Source organism: Sciurus carolinensis, chromosome 14 (assembly GCF_902686445.1).
Source record: "Sciurus carolinensis chromosome 14, mSciCar1.2, whole genome shotgun sequence".
Taxonomy (NCBI): domain Eukaryota; kingdom Metazoa; phylum Chordata; class Mammalia; order Rodentia; family Sciuridae; genus Sciurus; species Sciurus carolinensis.
The window spans coordinates 71200535-71226276 of NC_062226.1; the positions used below are offsets into that span (position 1 = coordinate 71200535).

General features: G+C 37.3%; 1 protein-coding gene and 1 pseudogene across 2 annotated transcripts in view; both read left to right on the forward strand.

Moving 5' to 3' along the window:
- The window catches only part of Mamdc2 (MAM domain containing 2), a 152216-nt gene that overhangs the window by 114072 nt on the left and 12402 nt on the right, over positions 1-25742 (forward strand). Inside the window, exons 10-11 of one of the 2 annotated variants that reach the window (XM_047524597.1) lie at positions 13487-13580; positions 15346-15494. In XM_047524597.1, coding sequence (XP_047380553.1) covers positions 13487-13580; positions 15346-15494 — 243 coding nt within the window. Of the gene's footprint in view, positions 1-13486; positions 13581-15345; positions 15499-25742 lie in introns of both variants that reach the window. The other variant, XM_047524596.1, reaches the window with a different exon arrangement.
- Positions 15789-15965, forward strand: LOC124964390 (DNA-directed RNA polymerases I, II, and III subunit RPABC4-like; annotated as a pseudogene).

Genomic DNA, 25742 nt, shown 5'->3' on the forward strand with positions numbered 1-25742 from the left:
AAACTCTTGATAAGGTCTCCATGAAAGAATCCTGCTTAACATAGTTTGAGGTGGCAATTCCCTCAAAGCACCTGATTTGGAACTTTTGTCTTGCATAGCTCCTATGATATCCCATCACACTACTCTCAGAGCACTTAAATGTTATATGGAAACTGTCTGCTTACTTGCCTGTTTCCTTAAATCAGACTGCAAGCTTGTGGACAACAAGGATCTATGTCTTCTTTATTTATTTATTTTTATTTCCAATGCTAATACAATTTCTGGAACAGGGTGAGTATTCAATAAATAACTAAGGAAGGGAACTATCGATGGATATGCATTAACAGTAAGGAAAACAATTATTTCATTAAAGGAAGAAGAAAGGTGTATTAGTCAACTTTGTGTAACTGTGACCAAAATGCTCAACAAGAACAACTTAGAGGAAGAAAAGTTTATTTTGGCTCACAGTTTCAGAGATCTCAGTCCAGATGGCCAAATCCATTGCTTTGGGCTCAAGGTGAGGCAGAACATCATGGTGGAAGAACGTGGCAGAGGATAGCAGCTCAGCTCATGGGAGCCAGAAAACAGAGAGCAGAAGGAGCCAGGGACAAAATATATAATTCCCAAGGCATGCCCCCAGTGACTATTTCCTCTGGTCATGCCCCACCTGCCTATAGTTACCACTTAGTAATCCATTCAAGTTATTAATGGATTGATCCATTGATTAGTTTACAGCTCTCATAATCTAATCATTTCACCACCTACATTAACACAGGAGCCTTTGGAAGGTCACCTCATATCCAAACCATAATAGATTAAACCTTCCTCCACTGAATTGATAAACAAAATTTATTGGCTAGCTCCTTAGCAATGTGTCCTCCAAGAAAACTTCTGTATGAATCCTTAGAAGTACAAATATCCTGCTAGAATGTACATAAGGACACACATGGATATATATATATGCTGACTCTGATTTAGAAGCTTATGATTTTTATTTACTAAAAATAAGATCTGTGACTCCTCTCGGAAACAATTTCCCATCCTTACATTGTGCCATTTCCCTTTTCCTGAGGGCCTCTATCAGGTTTTACTGGTGCTCCCAACTCTCCTGATCTCTTGCCTGCCCACAGTCTCCGTTCTATGCTCAGGGTCAGTGTCATACTTGCTTCCACAACATCTACCCATCCACACATTTTCCTGGCTTCATTCATCGCCTTGGTCCTGCTAATCTCTGGGAATCCTCAGCTGTTGCTTTTGTGTTTTCACCAGGCTTCTCAGCACAGGAGGAAAAAGTAAGACTAATCACTGTCCCTTCTGTGCTGCTGGCAAAGACTTTCGTTCATCTTGTCTCCCATTGACTTTCTCGTTCTCCACCCTAGACATTCAGATCCATTTTGTATTTTCACTTACAAGTTTCCAGCTTGACCGCCCCCACCCCCCACCTAATTTTTAGGGTGGGACTTCATGGGCTCATCTCCCAAAAGGATGAAAACATCCAACATGAACCCCTTCTGTTGTGTTCCTCTCTGAATCTTCACCTGCCACCTTCATTTCCTGATCAGTCTGACAAAGGAGGTATTATCCTTACTCTTAGTCACAACCAATTTGCCCATCTCTACTTTTGATCTCACCCTCCTGCCTCCTCTGGGACTGTGTTTCATAAATTATTCCCTCTCTCTCAAATCTTCAATCTCCATTAGTCCTTTGCACAGTACCAATGTATGTTGGTCTCCTGCACTCAACGCAGATGAACAACAAGCCTTCTTTTCATCTCTGTACATTTCAGCTTCCACTCTATCCCATACCTTTTGCCTTCAAACTTATTGAAAGATGTATCATCAATTACTGTCTGCTCTGGTGCAGTTTCTCATTTCTCAAATCTTCATGCTATGCCCTCTGCATTCCTCCTCCAAAACTCCTTCAAAGGGTGTATCAACCTTCAAAGTATTTCTCATTGATCTTGCTGCAGGAATATGCCTGAGAAGATCTTACCTTTCTTTCAAGGTCTATCTCAAGTGCCCCTTCCTTTGAATCTTCGAAGTCGTTGACTTGTGTTTGCTTGGTTGGAATAAAATTTGTGTAATGAAAGAGCACTAGGTCCGGAATAGGAAGCTTGGCTGTGAGTCTTGACTCTGACCTTAACTATGTGAATCAGAAAATCATGTCACCTCTCTATGAAATAACAACATGTTTTAAGATGACCTCTAAGTCTCTCTTATTATTCAATTTTTAGGCATCTTAATGGCAGAAACTGTTTTAATATTGTGTGATATGGTTTTTGTAAACAATAGAGAAATAGCTTTCTCTATTTCTTTCTCTTACAAAAATCTCCTGTTTTAGGGGGGGAAATAGTTGAAATTTTAAGTCTGTGATTTAAATTTCCACTTAAAATTTTTTCCTTTTAATTGGGCCCTTAAATAATAACAATGTGAATGACTGTAAGGTACCTAGCGGTCTGAAAAATTTAAAGGCAGCAGTTAGAAGTTTGCTCGAATGAAAGAGCAAGTCTACAAAGTTGATGGAGAGATTTATTAATAGGTGGCTATTTAATAAGACATTCTGCTATAAAGGGATTAAAGAGCCAGAAAAACCAATGTTCAGAGGAGACACATGAGAGGAGATGAATTTCCCATCACATTTCACGATGTCTGGGAACACTGCGAGAAAACTGCTCCAGGACATTAATGTCCCAAAATTATTAAAGGAGGGAGACTGAGTGCAAAACAGAAATAGCAAGATCATTAATTACTGACAGATAATCAACACATTATAGACCAGATCGGGGTGGTTCTGTATACCTAACAAGGAAAATTATTCTGTCAAGTGGAACAAGTTTTAATGTCAAATTGAATATAAGTATTGGAAAAGGAGCCTACTCTTGAGTTATTAAAGCTGGGCTCAGCATCAGTTGTCAGTCCAGGAATTCTCCATTACCTTAAATATGAATGAGACAGAATTGAAATGCTCTGATTTTGCTTCATTTCATTTCTTTTCAAGGATCTGTTGATGACTTCTGCATTTAGTGTCAACTTACAGGAAAATTACAAGAAAGACTGATTAACACAACTGGTAGTTGCAAACATATAGCTTATGTAAGCATAGTGTTCATGTCAGGGCTTTTTTTTTTTTTTTCCATGACTTTCCTGAGTAATTAATTTCGTGGAATATTGCTGGGTTGGCACATTTGTCTTCCCAGCACTGGAAATATGGAATACGTATTCTTTGTTCATAATTTTAACTAATAAGCTTAGTTAGGCAATAATTTATTCCAAGGTTTGTCTATAACCCTGAAAGCACTACTTCCCCTCCAGCTTCCAAATTTCTATCCTGTGAATGTTTTGCAGCCTTATAACCCCTTCATTTTTAGGGAGTTTTTTTCCCAGGTCCTGGATGAAGCAATGTTATTTTCAGATGCTCCTATTAATTCTCTGGAGATCCCCTGATTTTTGTTTTATTTTGTTTTGTTTTGTTTTGTTTTAGCTCATAGATCAGGCATTTTCTTCTTGCCTTCTGTAACTAAAAGCTCAATTCATGCAATTGGAAATTGATAAGTCCACTAAAAAGGCTAATTTCACCAGAAGGGTACTTTTTTTCCCCTCAATAGATATCCCCATCTGTTTCTCCTTCTCGTATATGCATTCCTCTGAATACTTCCTGCTTCATCTTTTCAGTAACCATCTCTAGTAGATTCTACAGCTAGTCCATATACTTTCTCAATGGCATCTCCCTCCACACAACTGATGAGCCATGAGCTTCTATTTTTTATCTAATATCAGCTTATATATGTATCAGTACAATGCCTAAGGACTGGCTCTTTGTGGCTCTCCTGCGTCATCTCAGTCTTTAAACCAAGACATTTGGATCTACTTTCATTTCATTCTCCAGATAAGGAAAGTCTAATAAACAAAGCTGAAAGACAAATGTCAAGCAGAAAAAAATGTCTACAACATATATAACAAACTCTTATTACATTTAATATACATGCATAAATTCATTCTAATAAATCAATAAACAAAAAACTAAGTAATGGGAACATGAATAGGATATATACAGGCAAATAGGAAAAAAAAAAGAAATACAATTGGAAAATAAATGCACAAATTTGTGTAATGAAAGAGCACTAGGTCCGAAATAGGAAGCTTGGCTGTGAGTCTTGACTCTGACCTTAACTATGTGAATCAGAAAATTTGGGGTTGGGGATTTGGCTCAGTGGTAGAATACTTGCCTGACATTCATGAGACCTCTGGGTTTGATGCCAAGAGAGAAGGACATCACTGAGATGAGGGAAGAGCAGCTGGAGAAGATCAGAAGTTGCTGCTGGTTCTGAAATTCAGCCTTGATCTATATAAGATTTTGGCTCCTGTGATGTAGGGGTAGAAAGGTGTGATGCCTTTCTTCACCATCATGCGGGTTCATGACATCACTTCAGTTACAAAAGATGGGTTAACAAGAGAAAAGCACAACAAATGTGTTTAATCAATATTTTATGTGACACAGGAACCTTCAGAAATTAAGAACCGAAGACCCAGAGGAAACTCTGTTAGATCTGATGAAACATGGACAGCCATGTAAAAATTTGGATTAAAAAAAATATGACCTAATGTTAATAGGCTGGGGTGGGAAGGTAACAAGCCATGTCCGGATCCTTCTTGGTCTTCTTATTGTAGTATTTCTTCCTCCCAGGTATGGGGTAGGATCTCTTCTGAAATAAGGATCTTAATAATCTACTAACTGACAAGGTACATCAGAAAATTTCTTTATGGACAACTCTAAGACAGAAAGGCTGGGAATGTTAGAGTAATATTTCTATGTTTTATAGCTAGCTTTAGGAGTGAGGGGTTCCAGTTTCTGTGACCACCCCTTTTGCAGAAGAGGAATTCTAGTTTCTATGGCTTGCCTTGGGGAGAAGCGGGAGGAGGAGACAGGACAGGAGAAGAACAGAGAAAGACTTTAACTCTGAGTATCTTCCATTGCCCTTCAGTTCAAAGTACTCAAGTGTGCCAAAGCAGCATATTTGGGAGTATTATTTCCTGAGCCCCACCTCTGAAAACTCTTAATAAACAGATGTGAGGCAAAATGAAACTGCTTGTAAACACAGGTTCAGTAGTGATTTGCTATTCAGTAGAGATTTCAAAATCAAGACTTCTGTTTTAAAATCATATTTTGAAATACTTAAAGTAAAAAGAAGGAATACATTATTCTACTATGCTATCAAACAGTTAAATGAATGTAACTACATTATATAGAATATCCTGCACTTGTGTCTATAGCATCTTAATGAAGGGTTCTAGAATTTCACTCCCAAGGAAGGGCGGGAGGGAAGTAGGAAGGAAGGAGGAGGGGAAGAGAAATGGGGAAAGGGGATGAAGAGAAAGAGAGAGAGAGAAAGAGAGAGAGAGACAGGAGGGAAGGAAGGAAGGAAAATGAACTGGATAGTATAATCAAATACCTCTTCAAGGATCAGGAATGAGCATGATGTTTTGTGGCTGAGTGTGTAGGTTGCTTTGTATGAACCTATATGGCAGATTCTCTGCTTTTTCCTCACTTTAAAATCGACTGATTTTGAGATATTTTCAGGAACCTTCCCTCCCCTTAAAGTATTCAAAAGACCTAAAAATAATGCAGACTTCTGATTCCAATGAGTTGACAGATTTGGATGTTTACCACCCAAATAGCAATGAAAAATTTTGACTGCAGGCCTGTATTCTACCACAGCTTGCCCTCTACCCCAGAACTGAAGGCTTCTACAAGCAGAAAGACACTGGGCAGAGTTGGACACTAGTCAATCTTTGTTGCTTGTCAAGCTAAAAGTTGAATTAAATCAGATGGATCTTTAAAAAAAAAAAAAGAAAAGAAAAGAAAGAAAAGGAAAGGAAAAAATGAAACAGATGGGTCATTTAAGAAAAAAAAAGTGCTGGTCAGCTAAAGACTTATTGAAAAACACATGTTCATTCTGCCTTTTGTGGGATATGCAAACCAAATATAGCATCTGCAAGAGGCATGCTATTACAATTTCACAACTATTCCCCAAACTTGGCCAGGTTTTGAGAATGTTAAAATCTTACTTGTTTTCTAGATAAAACTCCACTTGACCTGTCTTTAAGGATTTATGAAAATGCCATACTTTCTGCCAAGTATCTTAATTTTGGAATTTCTGTGCTTTTGTATTTTTAAAATTCTACTATGACTTATTATCAAAGTTAAATGAATGCAATTATATTATATAGTGTATCCTGCACTTGTGTCCATAGCACTTAATGAAGGGTTTTGGAATTTTACTGACTGGATTATAGTTATTTTGTGCACAATTATTCCACTGACTCTGTGGTTTCCATATCCCAACTTATCTGTACAAATGATTTCAAAGGATCTTAGCATTATCAGAAGAAAAGTACAATTTAACCCAGAACCTAACCATCTGGTAAATCATTCAGGTCCACTGCCAATAACAGAAACAGAACTAGGTTCACTTAGTGAACATGGGTAATTTATGGTTTTGTTAGCATAGGATTGCAATGTGTTTATCTGAAGATAGAAAACCATTTATAGAAACTGTCATTCACATGTTAATTAGAGACCTAAATGGGGCTATTATTCAATTGATCTAGTTGGTGGTAGATTAACCCAACAACCTGGCCCTCTTTGTCTATCAAGCAAGCCATGGAAACTACTTTAAAAGGCAGTGATAAACCAGTTAATTCTGCCACTTTTCAGCAACTTAGTACAAATCATAACAGAGGCTTTATTTTATTATATTCCATAGCATCCTGAAAAGTTTGATCTCCTCCTTCCCCTGGCAAAATCCTATTCATTGTGTTGAGTAGCTCTTAAACTATGACACCTCATAAAGTGAAAATCAGTAAATTTAATTCTTTAAAACCTAATCTAAGCCTGGTGTGGTGGCACATGTCTATAATTCTAGCGACTTGGGAGGCTGAGGCAGGAGGTTCATAAGTTCAAGGCCAGCCTGGGCAAATTAGTGAAAGTCTTTCTCCAGATATAAAATAGAAAGGGCTTTGGATATAGCTCAGTGCTAGCACTTCTCTAGCATGCATGAAGCTCTGGGTCGAGCAATGCCTACTTTTGCAAAAAACAAACAAACAAACAAAAATCCAACCTGATTTGGTATGAGAAAATGAATTCATGACAAATCTGTTTTTCTACTTTTTCTTTCCTGGTTGTTTTAATCCAGAACTTTTCTGAACCTTTACTAGCCTAGGGACAGTCTGGTCTCTGACTAACACAGTCTTATGGTTAAGTTTCCATACAGACCAACTCCTTGCCCAACCATTAAAAAAAAAAAAAAAAGAAAGAAAGAAAAAAGAAAAAGAGAGAGTTAAAATTATATACTGCAATGAAAGTTTGCTGAGTTACCTCATAAGTCTTTAGGTTCTTTCTAGAGAGCAGATCATTATTTTTTGAAAGAGAGGAAGATGAAAACAAAGAGGTGATCCTGTTGCCCTTTGATAATTATGATTTTCAGGAGCAGGAAATTCGAACAGCAAAGCCCTAAGATCTAAGGATGATTATTCAGTTTTGAATATGAATCCATCTGCCTTGCCTTTCTGCTCCTTTACCTTTTGTTTCCAGGACTTGAAGATGTCTCATTGCTTGTTAGAACCACCACCTGGTGATATGCAGAAAAGGAAAACAATATCTCAACCTAGTGCATTTTTAAAATATAAAAAACTGTCTTGTTCTGAGCAGAGAGAATAAATAGGTTAAATTCGATAGTGATCCAAAAATGAGGTAACAGATCTGAAAGTACCTTAGCACAGAGACTACATATATTAGAAATTTAGTACATGAGGTTTTGTAATCCACCCAACAGTTTATACTACTCCACCAGAGGTTCTCAGTCAGGGAGCATTTACCCCACAAGTAACAGATGGCAATAATGCCTGGAGACATTCCTAATTTCCATGACTTGAGATCTACTGTACATAACCATGAAAGGTCCAGTTCCCCTGCTGCCCAGTGAAGTCAATGACTGGAGAGAAAGACTAGTGGGTTAGGAAAGAGATTTATTGGTGATGAGTCAGCAGGTAGAAGATGGAGCACTGTCACCCAAATTCCATCTTGCCAGGAGTTGCAGGACAAAAATCTTATCTGGGGTTTCTGTGGACTCTAGCCATAACCAGGTGGGCACTAGAAGGGCCATTAATTCTTATGGTAATCAATTCTCTTGATGTGGTTTGCATGTTGTCCACAGGTCACTAAGCATTCCTGGTTCCTGTAAACTCAAAGAAAGATGAGTGATTAGGAGGTTGTATGATTGGTATTGTTCCTTTGATGTTTTCACTTATTCTTCTTTTCATGCAAGACTGAACGTATTGGTTAATTATTTGGGGAGTGAGGCATGGACAGTGAGGCAAAACAGGAACAGTGAAAGTGTCACTAGGGGTGGTCAGAGGAGGTCCCAGGGAGGAGGACCTCAACTCAAGACAATGAGGTCCTTGACAAACACCATACAGAAAGAATTTCTAGATGTGTCAAATATTGAAGTAGAGATTTATTTAGGAAAGCAAGAGGTACACATTTCAAGGAAGAATGTGGTCATCTTGAAAGAGAGAAATGTTTTTGGAGTTCTCAGGCTCTTCTTATAAAGGAAACTTGGCAAGGGGTGAGCATGGGCAGGGATATGGGGATGACATCAATCTGGTGATCACAAGGTAGTTATGATGGTCTGGCAATTCTCAGGATCCTTAGGTTGACATCTTCTCCATTTTCTGATCAATAGATAAAATATTGGGAAAGTAACTTATATTATAGATTTCTGGGAAAATACCATATGTTACAGGTTTCATGTCTCCCTTTGTTCAATCTATTCTAAAAGCACATTTATTAGTGGACTAATTAACAGTGTACAGGGAAATTTTCATAAGTGGGAAAATTTTCAATAATTTTAACACTGTGAGTAAAGATTTGTAGATTTCCCACAAATGTGGGACTGACCAGCCTAGGAGAGAGAATCAGCCTAGAGAATGAAGTTGTAAGGAATTTTAGCACAATACATTCTGATTAAAGGTATATTCTCCTTGTCCTTCCTTTTTATCTCCTTTCTACCTTCATTTTATTCCTTCTAGGATACCTCTGTAGGAGTGAGTTCTTCCATTAATTAGCATCAGGTCAAGGCCAGGGATACAGAACATAGGGCATCCCACAGCAAAGAATTATCTGGCCCCAAAACATTAATAATGCTGACATTGAAATACCTATTGTGGATTTTAAAAAAGCACACACATATTGTATTTTTAGTACAGGAAGTGTAAAGAAAGTTGGACACAGTGGCACACACCTGTAATTCCTTCTATTCTGGAGGCTGAGGCAAGAGGATCCCAAGTTCAAGGCCAGCCTGGGCAAATTAGTGAGACCCTATCTCAAAATAAAATAATAAAAAGGATTGCATATGGAGTTCAGGCTTAGCATATGTCAGACCCCGTGCCAAGTAATATTGCTGATCCTTACCTGACTTTATTATTTGCAAAATAGTCATGTAGCTCTCCAGTCACTGCTTATTTGTGTATCCAAAGTTGGTCTAGGTAGCTTTCCTCAATAATGAATAATCTCCATCAAAACAAAAATTTTAAAGTATCACTAGTCTCCTAAGCATTGAGACCTTTAGTGCACTGAAACAGATGATTTACAAAAATTTAATTTGCCCTAACTTTTCAGAGATTTGCATAAGATCAGGAACACCTGTCTAAGGGATATCACTTTACCCCATCTGCCATCTTCTTGCTCTTTCATAAATATTAATATACGTTCAAGTTCTTTAGACATTTTCCCCTCTTTAGACATGTTCTACTTGCTTTGATATTCTGCCTAAACTGACATAAACATTGTTTTTTAAAATAATCTGTAAATAAATAAGACCCTAATCCCCTCAAGAATTTAGACTATGGCTCATTCTTTTCTAGTCACATTCTCAACTAGACCCAGAGAGAATTTAAAGAGTTCTTAAAGAACACACCACGACATTTGACTTTTTTATTTTGTCCTTTCTCAACTAGGTCTAGTCATCATCTTACTCAGTCACCAACTACCTAAAACTTCTCTGCCTCAAGTACCCTACAAGACGCAAAATGGTGAACCCCAAATTGGAGCTAGGTGGAGAATCTAATGGCTTAGATCAAACAAGCTGCTCTTGTTATATATATATATATATATATATATATATATTTTTTTTTTTTTTTTTTTTTTTTTTTTTTTTTTTTTGCATGGTATAATGCTGACAAGTAACACCAAATAAACCTGAGACCTGAGACATGGTTTGAGTCTAGTCAGTAGATGACTGACTTTGGGGATATTTTATTAGACAGAACAACAGGTGACCTGGTTAGCGTTCTAGGTATGGAAAAAGCTATAAGAACAGCTTAGTGGCCTGAAGTTGTCCAAAACATCTTTAACATTTTGTTCCACCCACTGTGGCAGTTCACAAGATTATTTGGGGTGACCACAGGAACCAGGGACTTCTATCCAATAGAACTTTCTGCAATGAGGAAATGCTGGGTCCAATTCAGTTAGCCACTAGCTACATGTGGCTGCAGTATTGAGTATTTTGCATGTACTAATGTGATTGGGTAAATCAATTTTATTTAATTTTAACTTAAATAGACATATGTGCCTAACAACTAAAGTAATAAACCATGCCAACTGAGCATGGTGGCTCATGCCTGTAATCCCAGCCGCTCCAAAGGCTGAGGCAGGAGGATCATGAGTTCAAAGCCAGCCTCAGCAACTAACAAGGCCCTGACCACTCAGCGAGACCCTGTCTCTAAATAAAATATACCAAAAGGCTGGGGATGTGGCTCAGAGATTAAGTGCTCCTATCAGTAAATAAGTGAATAAATAAACCATGCCAATCTAGTAAATACAAACTCCTTATTCTACATCATAATTATAGCTATCTTGATTCTTTCTGCTATTCTTCAAATATAAATTTGGTAAGTTACATGTTTAGAAAATAAAGAGAAACTATTAAGTGCCCATAATTTTATGACCTTAACATAACTCTTCTTCCTTTCTTTTCTTTTTCCTCTTCTTTTTAGTACTGGGGATTGTACTCAGAGGTGCTTTGACATTAACTACATTGCCATCCCTTTATATTTTCTATTTTGAGACCGAGTCTCACTAAGTTACCCAGGCTGGCCTCAAACTTGTGATTGTTTCGCATCAGCCTCCCCAGTAGCTGGCATTGCAGGCATGTGCCACCACACCCAGTGAACCTAATATAATTATGATACATTTGATAAATTGTCCAGACATTTTCTATGTATTTTTATTTTTATTTAGTTTTTATTTTTATTTATTTTTGTGTGGTTCTGGGAACAGAAACCAGGGTCTTGCATATGCTAGGAAAGTATTCTACCACTGAACTACACCCACACTGTATATTTAGATGATTTAGGTATGATTATGTCATATTTTATTTCATTATTTTATTTACTCTAACCAGATTTTTCCACTTAACCTTATGAGAGGAAATCTATTTCTGTACAACTGAATAATATTCATAAGCTTTCAGATCTAATAAGGACCTATTTCTTAGATATTGTATCATACATTTTTATTGTTGCTGCTTTCCCCCCACACTTTTTATTGGTGCGTACTGATGGGATTTGTTGTTCCACATTAGTACATGCACACAATTTATAAATAACAGTATCACTCCCCAGCACTTCCTCCCTCCCTCCCCATGTATCAGAGTTTATTTTCTCTCCTTTTGAAATTTTGTGTTGTTTCCTTTCCTTGTTTACATGCTTGTTTGGTTTTATGGTCATTATAAAATAATGCTATAGTAAACATATGAAAGTATGTTAATATTTCTCCTCTTTCAAATATATTACCATGCCAAATGTTTAAGTTTTAATGCAGGGAAAGATTTACATGGTGAATCCTTTCACTACCTCATATTCATTTTGAAAACGTACTTTTTTAACTCTCCTTATGAAAAATGGACTTTAAAGTTGACAAAAGGAAAGTCAAGACTTTCTCTCTACAGCACATTTAGTTCAATAAATTATGAGACAGATTAATATTCTTTCCCATATAGCAATAAAAATTATTGATAAAATGTGATAGTATTTAGGGCTGATGACACAGACCTTTACCTTCCAAATGAGGAATAAGTTCCCAGTCATAAACCCTGCAAGTAAAATATTTTACAGATTTGAATGATCTCTAGAATCTCTAAAGATGAAAATTTAAGGGATAAGCAAACAAAAAACACCATTTTGTTTTTGTAAATATATATCCCTACTTATACATGCATACTGGTAAGCCATCATATGATTTTAAATTTTTTCTATTAAAATAAATTCTGCATTCTAGGGCTGGAGATGTGGCTCAGTGGTAGAGTGCTTGCCTAGCATGCATGAAGTCTTGGGTTGAATCCCCACCACCACTCCAAAATATATATATATATATATTCTAATAAATCTGATCATCAAAGTACAAAGGGACACTACTGATAACACAAATTCAAGCCATAACATTTTGAATATTAGGGCCTAAAAATAAAAAGCAAATGTTCTTATTATCTATAAGGTGAGTTTTAGCTTCTGTCACATCTTTCTTTGTCTTTGAATCGAGATTTGTAGTTGAGGGATTGAACATGAACAGTATGAGCTTGCATTAATTAAACATTAAGTTGTACCTGCAAAGAAGGTTTATAACTACAAGTACAGTGAAAACATAAAATAAATGTTTTAATAAGTGCCTCTTTGGGCATCCTATATATGAAAAGTACCCTTTAAAATGGCCTAATGGGAAGAAATCCCAGACACATATTTTCTCTCTCTCTCTCTCTCTCTCTCACATACATACACATACACACACACACACACACACACACACACACAATGAATTTCACAATTTATGGTATAGATTTGTTTTTCATTCACATACAACAATAAAAATGTTTGGACTGATAAAATAACTTTGGTTGGGGCTTTTATTAGCAATACCAGCTGGGGACATAGATCTTTGTCTTAGAAATAGAACATAATCCTCCAGATGGCAAATCACTGGGACTTCGTTCACATTGTGAATAAAGCACATTGCCAGAAAGTCATTTCCAGAAAAATCGATAGTGTTTGTACTGGAAGTGTTTGAAAAATGCTTGGAACACCATCAACTCTCTATGCACTTTGTGGATTATTTAGGGAAAATATTTAAAACTTCACAGGCTTTTTTCTGTCACCCAGTTAACTTCTTACTTTCCTTGCTTTTACTGTCCATACTTTAAAGAATGACCCTAATTTTTTTTTGCATTAATATACATGATCTATCATTATGAGGTTGACTCTGCTTAAAATAATATGAGAATTCCAGGGTCACATATAAAGGTAACTGTTCTTCATGCTACTGTCCCATTACTCCTACAGGCAATTAAGAGGTGTTCACAACTGTTTATGCAGTCCTGCTGTGCCAAGTAAATCCCACATTCTAAGAGTTTCCAATTTTCAGCTAACAGAATTTATAACTTTATTTTTATGAATTGCAGGTGGTGTTTATGAGCCTATGCAAAAGTTTTTGGGACTGTGGGCTTGTGGCCCTGGATGATATTACAGTACAATTGGGAAGCTGCTGGTCTCCAGGTAAGAGGGCAGTCATTTCATCTGTTTGTCTCCCTCACCTGTTAAGGACACTTCAGGTTTCTCTAAGAAAATCTTACATTCAATCTACACTAATCCATCCTTTGCTTTTCTTGACCAAATGCCTCTCTAGAGAGCTTTGTAGTAGGCTTCGGAATTTGGAAATAATTACTCAAATGTACTGTGTGTTTTGTGGTACATGTGACTTAACCCTTCTTTCCTCATGTGTAAGGGAGGTAATAGTACCTATTTGAGTATTTGGGACAATACACCTACATTCCCTCACATAGGACCTGGCACAGAACAGTGCGTTAAAAACAAATGTCTTCCATTTTCATTAGTATTGTTATTATTGTCATAGTCATCTTACAGAATGCATATTTTCAAGTCATATTGATGAAATTCTTATTTCACAGATACTTGCTAACCATATCATTTTAAATTTTTAATAGAATAAATGTTTCCTAAGTAAATTAAATGACATTGAAACAATATCCCAAGCATGGATGATAGTGACAAAATAAAGTCATGGAAGCTAGTAGCATGTTGGATATGATGTCCTGTGAGAAAATGGAACACATCACAAGCCAGATCATTGGTTTGAATCTAATTACATTGCACCTAAACCAGAGAATTGCCATCTCTTCAACAAGTAGGCAAATTGTGGTATCAGGCTGGTACTGGAGAATAATATTCTTGTTTACCTGTTTAAAAGACAATTTGTTTTTATTCCCTTAATTTCTGAGGCCCTGCAAGGGCAATACAGATAAAAATATCTACAACTTGGCACGTAGAAGAGGAATGAGCCTTCATTAGTTAATACTGTATGTAAAATAAAATGAAGTAAAATAATGAACACAAAAGAGATATAAAGATGCTATTTATTTAAAATTTTGCTAAGAATTTGGAGGTAGAAAAGTACAATGAAGCTCAACCAAAGAAGCAGCCCCGAGTAAGCTAGGAGGTAGCACTAGTGTAGTAATAATAATTATTCAAGAAATTAAATATAGCATTAAACATGAGCATTTGACTTTTAAGAATGGAAAATAAGGCTCTAAGCAACAAGATAATATTCCAAATATTTATTTTGCTAATAATTACTGAGAACTTCATGTTCTAAATACTTGACATGCATCATCTCATTCATTCCTCACAAACTCATTATGTGAATAATACCATTACTATTCCCACATTTCAGATAAGAATGCTGAAGCACAGACAAATGGTCATTTGTTCTACCTCCAAAAGTACATTTAGTTCTCTCATTTGTCTCTTCCTCCAAAGCAGCTATTGAATTGCTATGAGGATATCCTTCACTCATCCTGGATTTCTGAAGCAAACACCTGCATTTTGCAATTTTATTATTTTTCACACACAGAATAATTCAATAGATACATTGTAAATCATCCTTTCTCCATTCATAATATTGATCATGTATATTGTTGCAATGTACCCCCAATTTTTAGAGTTTCATACACTCTTTCACAAATAAGTTCCCAACTGGGAGAAAGTTTCTTAAAGTATCCCAATATTTTTGGTCTAGACTTTTGATTATTCTCTGCCTCTGGCAAGATCCATGGTGGGATGTAGACAGTAACTGGAGGCAAGAGTTCGGTGTAGGTGGATCACCAGAAGGGGGCTGCCTTTCCCCATGCCTGGCATATGATCAGAAAACACTCAGACATGCAGAGTGGGTTGCTAGGGGGCCATGGAATGCATATTCATTGGCAGTGTCTCAGCAGTTGCAACACCTGCTGTTTCCCTGCAGAGAGACTTCCACCTCCACCTGGAGAGTGCACATTTGATCAAGATGAATGTGCATTTACGCAGGAGAAAAGAAACCGGAGCAGCTGGCACAGGAGGAGGGGAGAAACTCCTACTTCCTACACAGGACCTAAGGGAGATCACACTACTGGGGTAGGTGAGTTATGCCACATGGTGCTGTTTCCTAAGGAAATCTTCTAAGTAGCATCCTAGGGGTCATTTACCACATTTTGAAATAGGCAAATTCACATCTTGTCTCCAGAATCAACTGCATGTGTGATCCCACACACACAGAATAATTCAATAGATGCATTATAAATCATCCTTTCTGTTCATAATATTGATTATATATATTACTGCAAAAAGAATAAAAGGGTTTACAAAAAGATAGGCACAGGGGTTCTGTTTAGAAACGCCAGGAAAAGTCTCTGTGCTTGTACCTCTATCATGGACACCCAGAAGGTCATTTAGCCCCCAAAGCAGCAGCCAATGATACATATCTGTGGAGACTGTCACACAGAAAATGAAATAAAATCCAGGGATTCAATCAGATGCACAGAATATGGATACAGAATAATGTACAAGAAAAGAACCAAAAGATGGGTGTTTTTTGATGCTCAGTGAAACATGGGGATTCAGAGGTGTGTCTTCCTTTGTACTTGGATTTGATCCATTAATGTTTCTCATTATTGTATAGCTTTTGATTTAGCACACTTATATTATGACTAAAACTATATTTAGTTTTTCTTTTTGGTTTCCAAGAAACTTATTTAATTAGACTTTTACAAGACTCATGATTTCATTTCATTTCATTTTCCAAGCCAGATTGTGTTTAGGTATCTATTAATAATTCATATAAAGATTTTTTTTTGTTTTCATTAAATGACTTTTAATTTATTTTATTGTATTATGTAATCTGACACAAAATGAAGGCTAAAATTGCTTCCCCAAACCACACGTTTAATCAAAGACTTGTTACAAATGCAGATTAATAGAGTTTTGTAAAAGTCTAATTAAATAAGTTTCTTGGAAACCAAAAAAAAGAAAGTAGATTTAAAAATAATAGAGGACAAACAATGGTAATCAAACTGGAGCCAGGCCTGAACCCTGGCATAGAGGATATACTGGTAGGCAGGGATGGGGGCATACTAGTTTGACTAGCTTTCTAGTAACTGAAACAAAGATGAAAAATGCATCTGTGTTACATGATTCACAAGAGTTTTTAAGGTAAAAATGGAGGGAGCAGTCTCCTTGGATTGTAGACAATCAGGGGTTCATTTTCTGTAGAAAAGGTATAGGCAAAAACACTGCTAAAGTCATCCTAGCATTACCACTGTGTATCAGCTTTGGTAAACAGCCTCAGTGGGCCTTTTGCACTGATGCCCCCACATTCTTTCAGTATATCACTTTGGATCAAAGCACCACATCTGGTCCAGAAAAGTAGAACTTTCCCCAACACTCAGCTTGGAGCTACTTCCTTAATGACCCTTACAGAGGAGCTGTAACACTGTTCTGAGTCTTAGGGCCTACCTCAGGATAAGCCTGTGGACAAACACCACGGGATGACTACAGTTTAACCTGTTTGTTGAATTGGATAAACTTGGTAGGTTTCAATCACAATAGCTTTGTTTTCTCATCACTCTTTTTAAACATACTCAAAAGATTTTACCTGGCCTGCCCCTACACAAATCCTTAGCTTCTTGGTCCTGTTGAGGTATTAGAGCAGTCATTTATTCAAGTGACCCCAAATCAAAACTTCTATTTCTCATTCAGTTGAACCTGCTCTCTTTCCTCAAACTGAGTCTGCCACACATAGTTTGGGTGACCAGGGAGGAATTGTCTATTTTTTCTTTTGTTTTGTTTCACTTCCTCCCTTCTTCTCCATCCTCATGATCCTTTAGTCAAGGCAGATACAGCAGGGATTGAAATAAAAGAACTTAAAAGATATTTAGCACTCTTTTAAATTCTTTCTTGGCTACTGACTGACCTTTATTATGGCAATTTCTAGCCACTGGCTCTTTTGAGAACCTCTGCATCTTACCATTTCTGGCAGTGTGCTCTCTAGCTTACTGTCTTTGACCAGACATTTCTCCCTTAGTACTTGCACTACAGAGGTACAATCCACCTTGATTTTTCTGCTTGGGTTCATCCTGAAAGTTTTAGCTTGGGTTCTCTGAAGAACACTTGGTCCTAGTCAGTAGTGAGTTCTAGTCCTAGTGAGTATACATGTGACCTCCATCCTAATGCACTCTGGCCTGATTAAGAAAATGTGCAGACTGGTCAGACTACTGATTTCTCTTTTCCTCTTGCTGCTTCAGCAGATTCTGGAACAGTGTTGTTTCAGTGAAGGATGAGATTCAGAGATTCAGCCTTGGACCAGAGGTAGACCAGATGCCCACCTTCAGCCTCAAGTAGAGGATTCAAAGGAATCTATGAGACTGGAAAGCATCAAAAGCTCAAAATATCTATGAGGCACCCCAGTATCTGGAAAGAGATCAGCAAGTTAAAATGATAAATAGAGAGACATATATAACTTGAGTATTTTGGTAGTCTGTAACAGAAAACAGAACTTGAATGGACTTAAGTGCAGAGGGAATCCTTTATTGGTCTTTGTAACAGAAAAAGGCCAGTATTGTCAGTATGGGGTTAGCTTCAGGAACAGCTTGACGCAGGGGTTAGAACTACATCATCATGAAACAGTTTCAATCTCTGTACCTCTCTGTGCTTGTTTTCCTGGATTGGCTCTAATCTCAGACAGGCTCTCCTTTCATGGTAGCAAGGGAGCAGCTGTAATCTATTAGACTTAAACAGCGAAACTAGTCAATAGAAAGAATTCCAAAACAATACCAAAACTGAGTCTTATTGTCTCTGATTGGCAACATCTCCAGAACAAATTACTATTAAGCTCACTTTGAATCCTCACAGGATTTAGTGTTGTGTCTCATATACAATAGACACTCAAAAATGTCTATGAAATGAATGAATGAATGAATTGAAAAGCCTTCACTGGCATATAAGAGTAACCATTTATTTAGCAAGACCCCTAGAAAGTAGGATTGTCAGAAGGGGAATGGAGAAAAATCAAGAATAAGTGAGTTCAAGATGCTGCATGTATGTACCTTCCTGGGAGAGTTGATAGTTTTTCTTCCTTTTCGTAGGGATTCTAAGAAGGCAAGCAATAACAGGTAAGAGAGACCACTGAAGATAAACCACATTATGTTGGATTACTATAGGGGAATACTCTGGTAACAAAGTCCCTGGAATGCCTTGGACATGAAAGAGAGGGCAGAGCAAAAGTAGTAAGAAGTAGAGGAAAGGTGTCCCCCAAAAGGTCAAGGAGGTGCACCAGTGCAGCGTTATAATAGACCCACAGGCTTTGGAGTTGGGATGACCCAGAGTTCCCCACTCACTGAATATGTGACCTTGAGAAAGTTGCTTGAAATTTCCAAGTTCCAGACTCATCATCTAGAAGATGAGAATAATTATAGCTACTTACTTAAAATTTCATAGACCAGTTCAAGTTTAAGTTGGCAGCAGGGTTGGTTTCTTCCAGTTCCTCTTTAACTTGCTGATGGCTCTCTTCTTGCTGTGTCCACATGTGGCCTTTCCTCTCTGTCATAGTATCCATCTTCACATGTTTCATACTGAATAAGGGCCCATCCAAACAACCCCATTTTAATTAATTGCCTCTTTAAAGGTCCTATCTCCAAACTTAGTCACTTTAAGAGGTATTGGGGTTAGGGCTTCAGTATATGTATTTTGAAAAGACACAGTTCAACCCATAGCAGACCCTCTCCAGACGTAAATACAGTGGACTGAACCTGAAGGTACCGGTTAGTAAACTCTTTCAAGTTAATGGCTGACAACCTAGCCCTTGTCCTACTCCTCAGGTCTTCATGCTAAAATAACTTTATTGAACTTGTCTGACTCGTAGACCATCTTCTACATCCTCCCCCCCAAACACAAAATCTATGAAAACCTACTGAAGACATATAAAATAGATATTAAATTACCCATAGTTCTACTCCTTTATTTATATTATTCATAGGCTATGGGTACATATTTTAAGTAATGTGGTATGTCTTTGTTAAAAGAAAATGATGTGGTTGTGTTTGCTCTGTCTCTCTGAAAACTTAGATGTTTCAGATGGCTGGAATGAAACTTTACAGCAAAAATTGAATGCAGAAACTTCTTAGTGTGTTCAATATTTATTCCCAGTGAATACTTGATGCATTAAATGAAATTCTCTGGTATGCAACATAGAGAATGCTGAGATTTTAAAGTAAACTATTTCTATGGTCTGTCTTCATTCTTTATTTCATCTGCTTCTATATAAATTTCCAAAAGAGTCTCAGAGACCTTCCAGTTTTCTAATTAAATCTTTTTTTCAGATTATATCTTTTTATTTCCATGTAAAACAATGCAAATGATAAAACAAATTTTTCTATGCTGTGACTACAGATTATGTAGCATTGGGTTAAAAATGTTTTGTTGTTGTTCTTAAAACTACTTATTAAAGCCAGTTGCAGTGGTGTACACTGTAATTCCAGTGAGGCAAGAGAATCTCAAGTTCAAGATCAACCTGGGCAATTTAGCAAGATCCTGTCTCTAAATAAACAAATAGGGCTAGAGATGCAGCTCAGTGGAAAGGGTTCCTGGGTTCAATCCCTATTACTAAACACACACACAAAAAGCATAATTCAAAGGAACAAAATGATTTTAATAATGAGGCAGGAAATGCAGCTTAGTAGCAGAGCATTTGCACAGTATACACTGGATTCCGGGTTCAATTCTCAGCAGAGCCAAAAAAAGTAATTAATAATAATAATAATAATAAATTGCTTTCGTAATCATTTTACTTTGGGAAATTATAAAATTAGTGATAACTTATTGTACATTTACCCTGGGTAGGCACTGTACTGGGAATCTCTATGTCCTTACCGCAGCCTGTGAAGTAAGAGAAAGGTCCCATTTTTCAGATGATGAAACAGACACTCAGAGAAATTAAGTGCCCTTCCAGGGTCACCCAGTAGTAACTATAGAGTGGGCACTGATTTCAGGTTTGTTTAGCTCTGACATCCATATTCTATCCAGACTGCCTCATCAGAGTCTCCCAGCCTACATAATGCTTAGATTCCACACATGGCCCAAAATGACTGTGATAGTTTATATGTGGAAATCACATTTATTCACATAAAAGAATAAATTCGACCTTAACACTCCTCAAATAAAAGGGGAAGTAGTGTGTCTCCTCTCTGAAAAGTCATATTCAAACCAATGATATTTTTGAACATCCCTGGAAATTCATCCACTTGAAAGAATCTAAATTTTTTCTGAGATACTTCTAGTGTCTGTGTGCCAGTATTGTATGTTTAGCTCCAGAACTGCAGCCCATGCACCTGCTGTATATTCTATGCACATAGAAGACTGGCTTCCTCTTGTCCTGGTCTCTAATGTGACAACTATGTATGCATTGGCTCTCAGATCACAAGGTGACAATTACTACCCAACCAAAAATTAAAGCCTAAGCAAACAAAGGCACCTTTAAAACAACTCTTTATTTGCTAAAGTCACTAGCATTAGAGGTTACATGTATATAAGAATCAAACATCTTAGAACTGGCAGCAGTCATTAATATTACATAGTCCAGGGTCCCTGAGATCTTGATTCATTCCACATTTCCTAAGCACCCACTATACATTGGGCACCAAATAATGCACAAATGCCTCAGAATTTCAACAAGCAAAGTAATAATGGTTAAGTACCACAGATGATGGAACCACACAGAAGGACAGTTAGCAGTCCTTGGGAGTGTGTCAAAGGATGAGTCAGAGTTCATCAGGAATGATCAGGAATGAGGAAGCACTTCAGGATGAGGAAATAGCAGGTGTGTTTGGGAGCCATTGAGCAGTGGGGCAGCTTTCAGGGACTCTTAAGTAATTAATTTCAGGGACTTGGCATGTAATATACAGTCAACCAGGATTCCCAAAAAAGTGGGATCTAAAATGGAGACTTGTAGTATATTTGGAGGCAGGATTCCAAGAAGCAGAATGCTCCTTTTATAAAGACTCTAAATCAAAGACAGAAGAAGAGCTGAAATAAGTAAGAATTCTTGATGTGGCCACTACTATGTCCAACTGACTGTTTGGTCCTTTGGGAACATCTAAGTAGCCATGTTTCAATGTCTTAGGACCACCAACTAGGGGGAGAAAGGGAGAAGTGTTTGTCCATAGACGTCCATCCCCCATTGGCCAGAGATATGTGTCCATTCAGCATTGACTCCCTATGCCTCCCTCGCTTCTGAGTGGCATTCTCATGGGTGCTCAGTGATTCTTGATTCAGGAATGACTGCAGAAGTCCCTGCCTTGAAGACCGGACACAGTGACACTTGGCTTGGGCCCAAGATAAGACATCTATCAGGTTGTATCTGAGTGGATTCTGTCTTTTCACTTCCTGTCCTTAAAGTCTGTCAATCTACACTTGGAAAACCACATCCAAGGGGAAAAAAAAGAAAGGAGGCATACAAAGCTGTTTTATAGATAACTGCATTAGATGGTCAGTCAATATATGTCTATTTAATAAAAAGAAAAGTCACACTACAAATGTGTCAGGTTATTGTGTATCTGTCAGAATCAATACATCATCTCAGGTTAAATAAAGACAAGCCCTGGGAATGAAGTTCTTCAGTTAGATGCCATACAGGTCAAACAATGCCAATTATCCAGAAATGGAGCTTTTGGGAAGTTTGACATTTATTCTTCCCCTCCTGGTGGTTGCTCAGCTACTGTTTTCCATAGATGCCTTAGCTGTACAGTGCTTGGTTATCAAATCCACCACACAATAGGAGAGAGAGGATGGAATGAGGGCGAGTGAGAGGTCACTGGTCTTCACAAGATTCAATCATTTTTCTTGAACAAGCACTCTTGAATTGTTGCAAACCTTTAGTTAATTCTCAGAGTTCTATAAAAGTTGATTTTGGCAATTTTTTGCCAGTGCTTTCATTACTTTTATGGAGGAACAGATTTTTAGAAGTTTTTATGCCACTGTTCCAAAAGCTACATCCTGCCCGCCCCTGCCCCGCTCCCCATCCATATTTTGCTTTTTAATAGATTCAGGTTCTTTGGTGAAATTCTCCATCTTACCATCTATTTTCTTGAACATATGTGGGGATAGATTTTTTCAGTGCTAGGGCTGAACCCAGTGCTTCGTGCATGCTAAGAAAACACTATACCACTGAACTACACCCCAAATTCCTTGAACATTTTACTAAATATTGATATTATTAAATCATTGGTCATAGTTATTTTACAGTCTTTGTGTGATTACAACATATGTGGGACACCTGTTTCCTGCATATGGAGTTTGGTTCCCCCATATCTGCTTCTTAAAATGCCTGTTAAATGTGATTGAATACTAGACATCATGAGTGGAAAATTATAGAAGCATTGAGTGATGGTGTTTTCCTCCAGAAAGGATTCAACCTATCCCAAATAGACAACTAGCCTGGAGTCATCCCTTCAGCCCAACAGGAACTGAGCCAACTTACCGTAGGGCCGTACTTCTGTCTTGCTGGGTCTACCTCTGGTTTTCTCTATATCCCAGATAGTCTCCAAAAATACATGCTGGAGTTTAGTTAAGGGTTGTTCTCCCTAGTGTGTCCCAAACTCCAATTTTTTGTCTCCTTACCTGGGGAAGTGGCTGAAGACTTCACTTTGTTTTGCATTTGACTTCTTGCGTCTGGTTCTCTGCTAGTTAAGAATTTGGTAAATGCATCAAAGGAAGGTTGCCAAGTAATGAGTTCTTCTTTCTGTTCCTCTCTTTTCTCACAAAACGTTTTCTCCCTCTAAGCCCTGACCGCTTTGGCAATCCCAGACTCCTGTTATTGTTCTCTCAACCTACTGAGATTAGTTGGTTTCTCTGTTAGTTGGCAGGTATTCTCTATTCAGCCTCTAAAGACAGTGGTGAAATGCCTCAAAGCAGCTCAAAGAAAGCTGAGTTCATTCTGTTGACCTTGGGTTTTCTCTTGAATGTTGGTTCCTCCAGTGCTTGCTGCTTGGAAAGCTCTCAGCTTCAAAAGAGATACCATACACACACACACACACACACACACACACACACACACACACATACACACAAACACACACAAAGCTCATTTTTTTTCTTTAAGTTTTCATGATGGAGTATAAACCTGCTGCAAGTCACTCAAAGAACTGAAGGGAATGTCACTGGTATTTCACTTTTTACCATCATTTATTTAACATGATTCTTTTACTCAAAATTTGAAGGCATTTGTTTGTTCTGTGGTACAAGCCAACCAATCACAGTATTTCAAATGAGATCTTTGTGTCTCTGCCGTCTTACAACTGTATTCTTTTGCTAATATTTTCTGACTCTTCTATCCAAGGTCTTGCTGTACCTGAGATTATGTGTTCTGTTCTTTGGCAAGGAGTGATAGGAGGAGAATATTAAAATTTACACAGCCTTTGGCTATAAACTGCCTAAGAAACTATGTCATTTTCTTCTTCTTTTTTATTCTCCATCTTGAACAATAAATATTGGGGACAATTATGCTGAAGAAAAAAAATTATTCAATGATACTTGTTAAAGCATGGTAAGGGAGACTTTATTCAGGATCATCACAACAGGCCTAGGGACCACTGCGGTAGGATTTTTGACTTGGAGGAGAGAGATTAAGGCTCAACTTTGAATATAGCATGGGCAGGTGGGAATTTAGAATCGAGGTGCTGTATGGAGGGTTCTGTGAATGGAAAATTACTCAGAGGAAACATCTGAAGTAAGAATTCTGGCGAAACAGAACTAACAGGATTCTTGCTGAAGGCAGACATGGGATATGGTAGAAAATAAGGCATCTGACCACATAGGCAGTGTGGCCAAATGTCAGTGTTGGTGTGGGGAGTCCTGTCTTAGGATTCTTGACAAAACTGGACTTTTCAAGGAAGTACACAGAGATACCTAGGAAAATATTTAGGAGGCTGACTGAAGTTTGGACAATCAAAGAATCCTTATCAACTATCAGAGTAATAAAATGTTGCAAATGTCTGTTTTTATTCAATTATCACAGAAATCACTCTGACAATTATTTCTTATTTTTTAAAAAGTGACTTAATGCTGCATATGGTAGCATACATCTTAAAGCCAGTTACTCCAGAAGATGAGGCAGGAGAATAGCTAATTCAAAGTCAGTGTAGGCAACTTAGAGAGATCCTATCTCAAGAATAAAATAAAAAGATCTGGGTATGTGGATCAATGGTAGAACACCCCTGGTTCAATTTCCAGGACTGCCAAAAACAAAAACAAAAAAGATTTTTATAGTAAATGTAATGTCACCTAGGTGAATGTCACTAAAATTTCTCTTTAACAGGTGTTATATTCTGAAATAATAAGAAAAGTTTAAATGACTCAACAAATTAACAATAGTTCATAAATTTTTAGTATGCTGAGGTAGATAGCATTTCATAGATCAACTACTCCTTTGAAATATTACTGAAATCATTCAACAGAGTTTTAATAATTTTCTCCTTGGAACCTGAGGTAGAAACAAGAAGCTTGCCCATGATCAAATGTACAATTTAAACAACAGTGAAATTATATCTGAAAAGTTTTCCTATTACCTACATTGTTGACTTATTGAATTTAGTCCTAACAACTTTTCTACACCACCTTTTCAAATAAAGGCAATAAAATAATGGCAGATTAAAAAATGGCAGAACTTCCTATTCTACACATTAGTAAAACAATAGATTCAAACTCTGGGCCTGCAACACAATATCTTTTTCCTTGATAATTACAGTTTACTTGTTTGGCATTGGTGGCCAGAGAGTTCTTTTTGAATTAATGTAATACATCCTGGGACTTTCAAAGGATTCTACCTTTTTAGTTCCCATCCCTACAGTCTGTGAATTTAAACCTGAAAGAATACATGCAAGGGGAAAAGACAGAGGGGAGAGGCTTACAAAGCTGTCTTACAGATAACTGGATTAAAGGGTCAATCAATATAGATCCATTAAATGAAAAGAGAAGTTCAAAAAAGCCACACTATAAAAACATCAGGTTATTGTGTGTCTATCAGCATCAATACATGTCAGGTATAGTAATTCCAAGGTAGCTACAGTTCCTGACTTATTAAGGGATGATGTATTTAAGTTTTCCAAATTCTAGGATGTAGCATGGTATAGCCAAATCATAAACAGTTGTCTTTGCCCTAACTGTCTGCAGAACCTGGGGCACAATTGCATAACAGCTCTCAGCCTCAATTTCCACATATGTAAAGTAAATAATACCCTGTTAATCTCTTAAGATTGCAATAATTAGCACATTATATTTATGAAGAGACTTGATAATATTAAGCTACACTGAAATGAATGGTATTATTATTTTTAC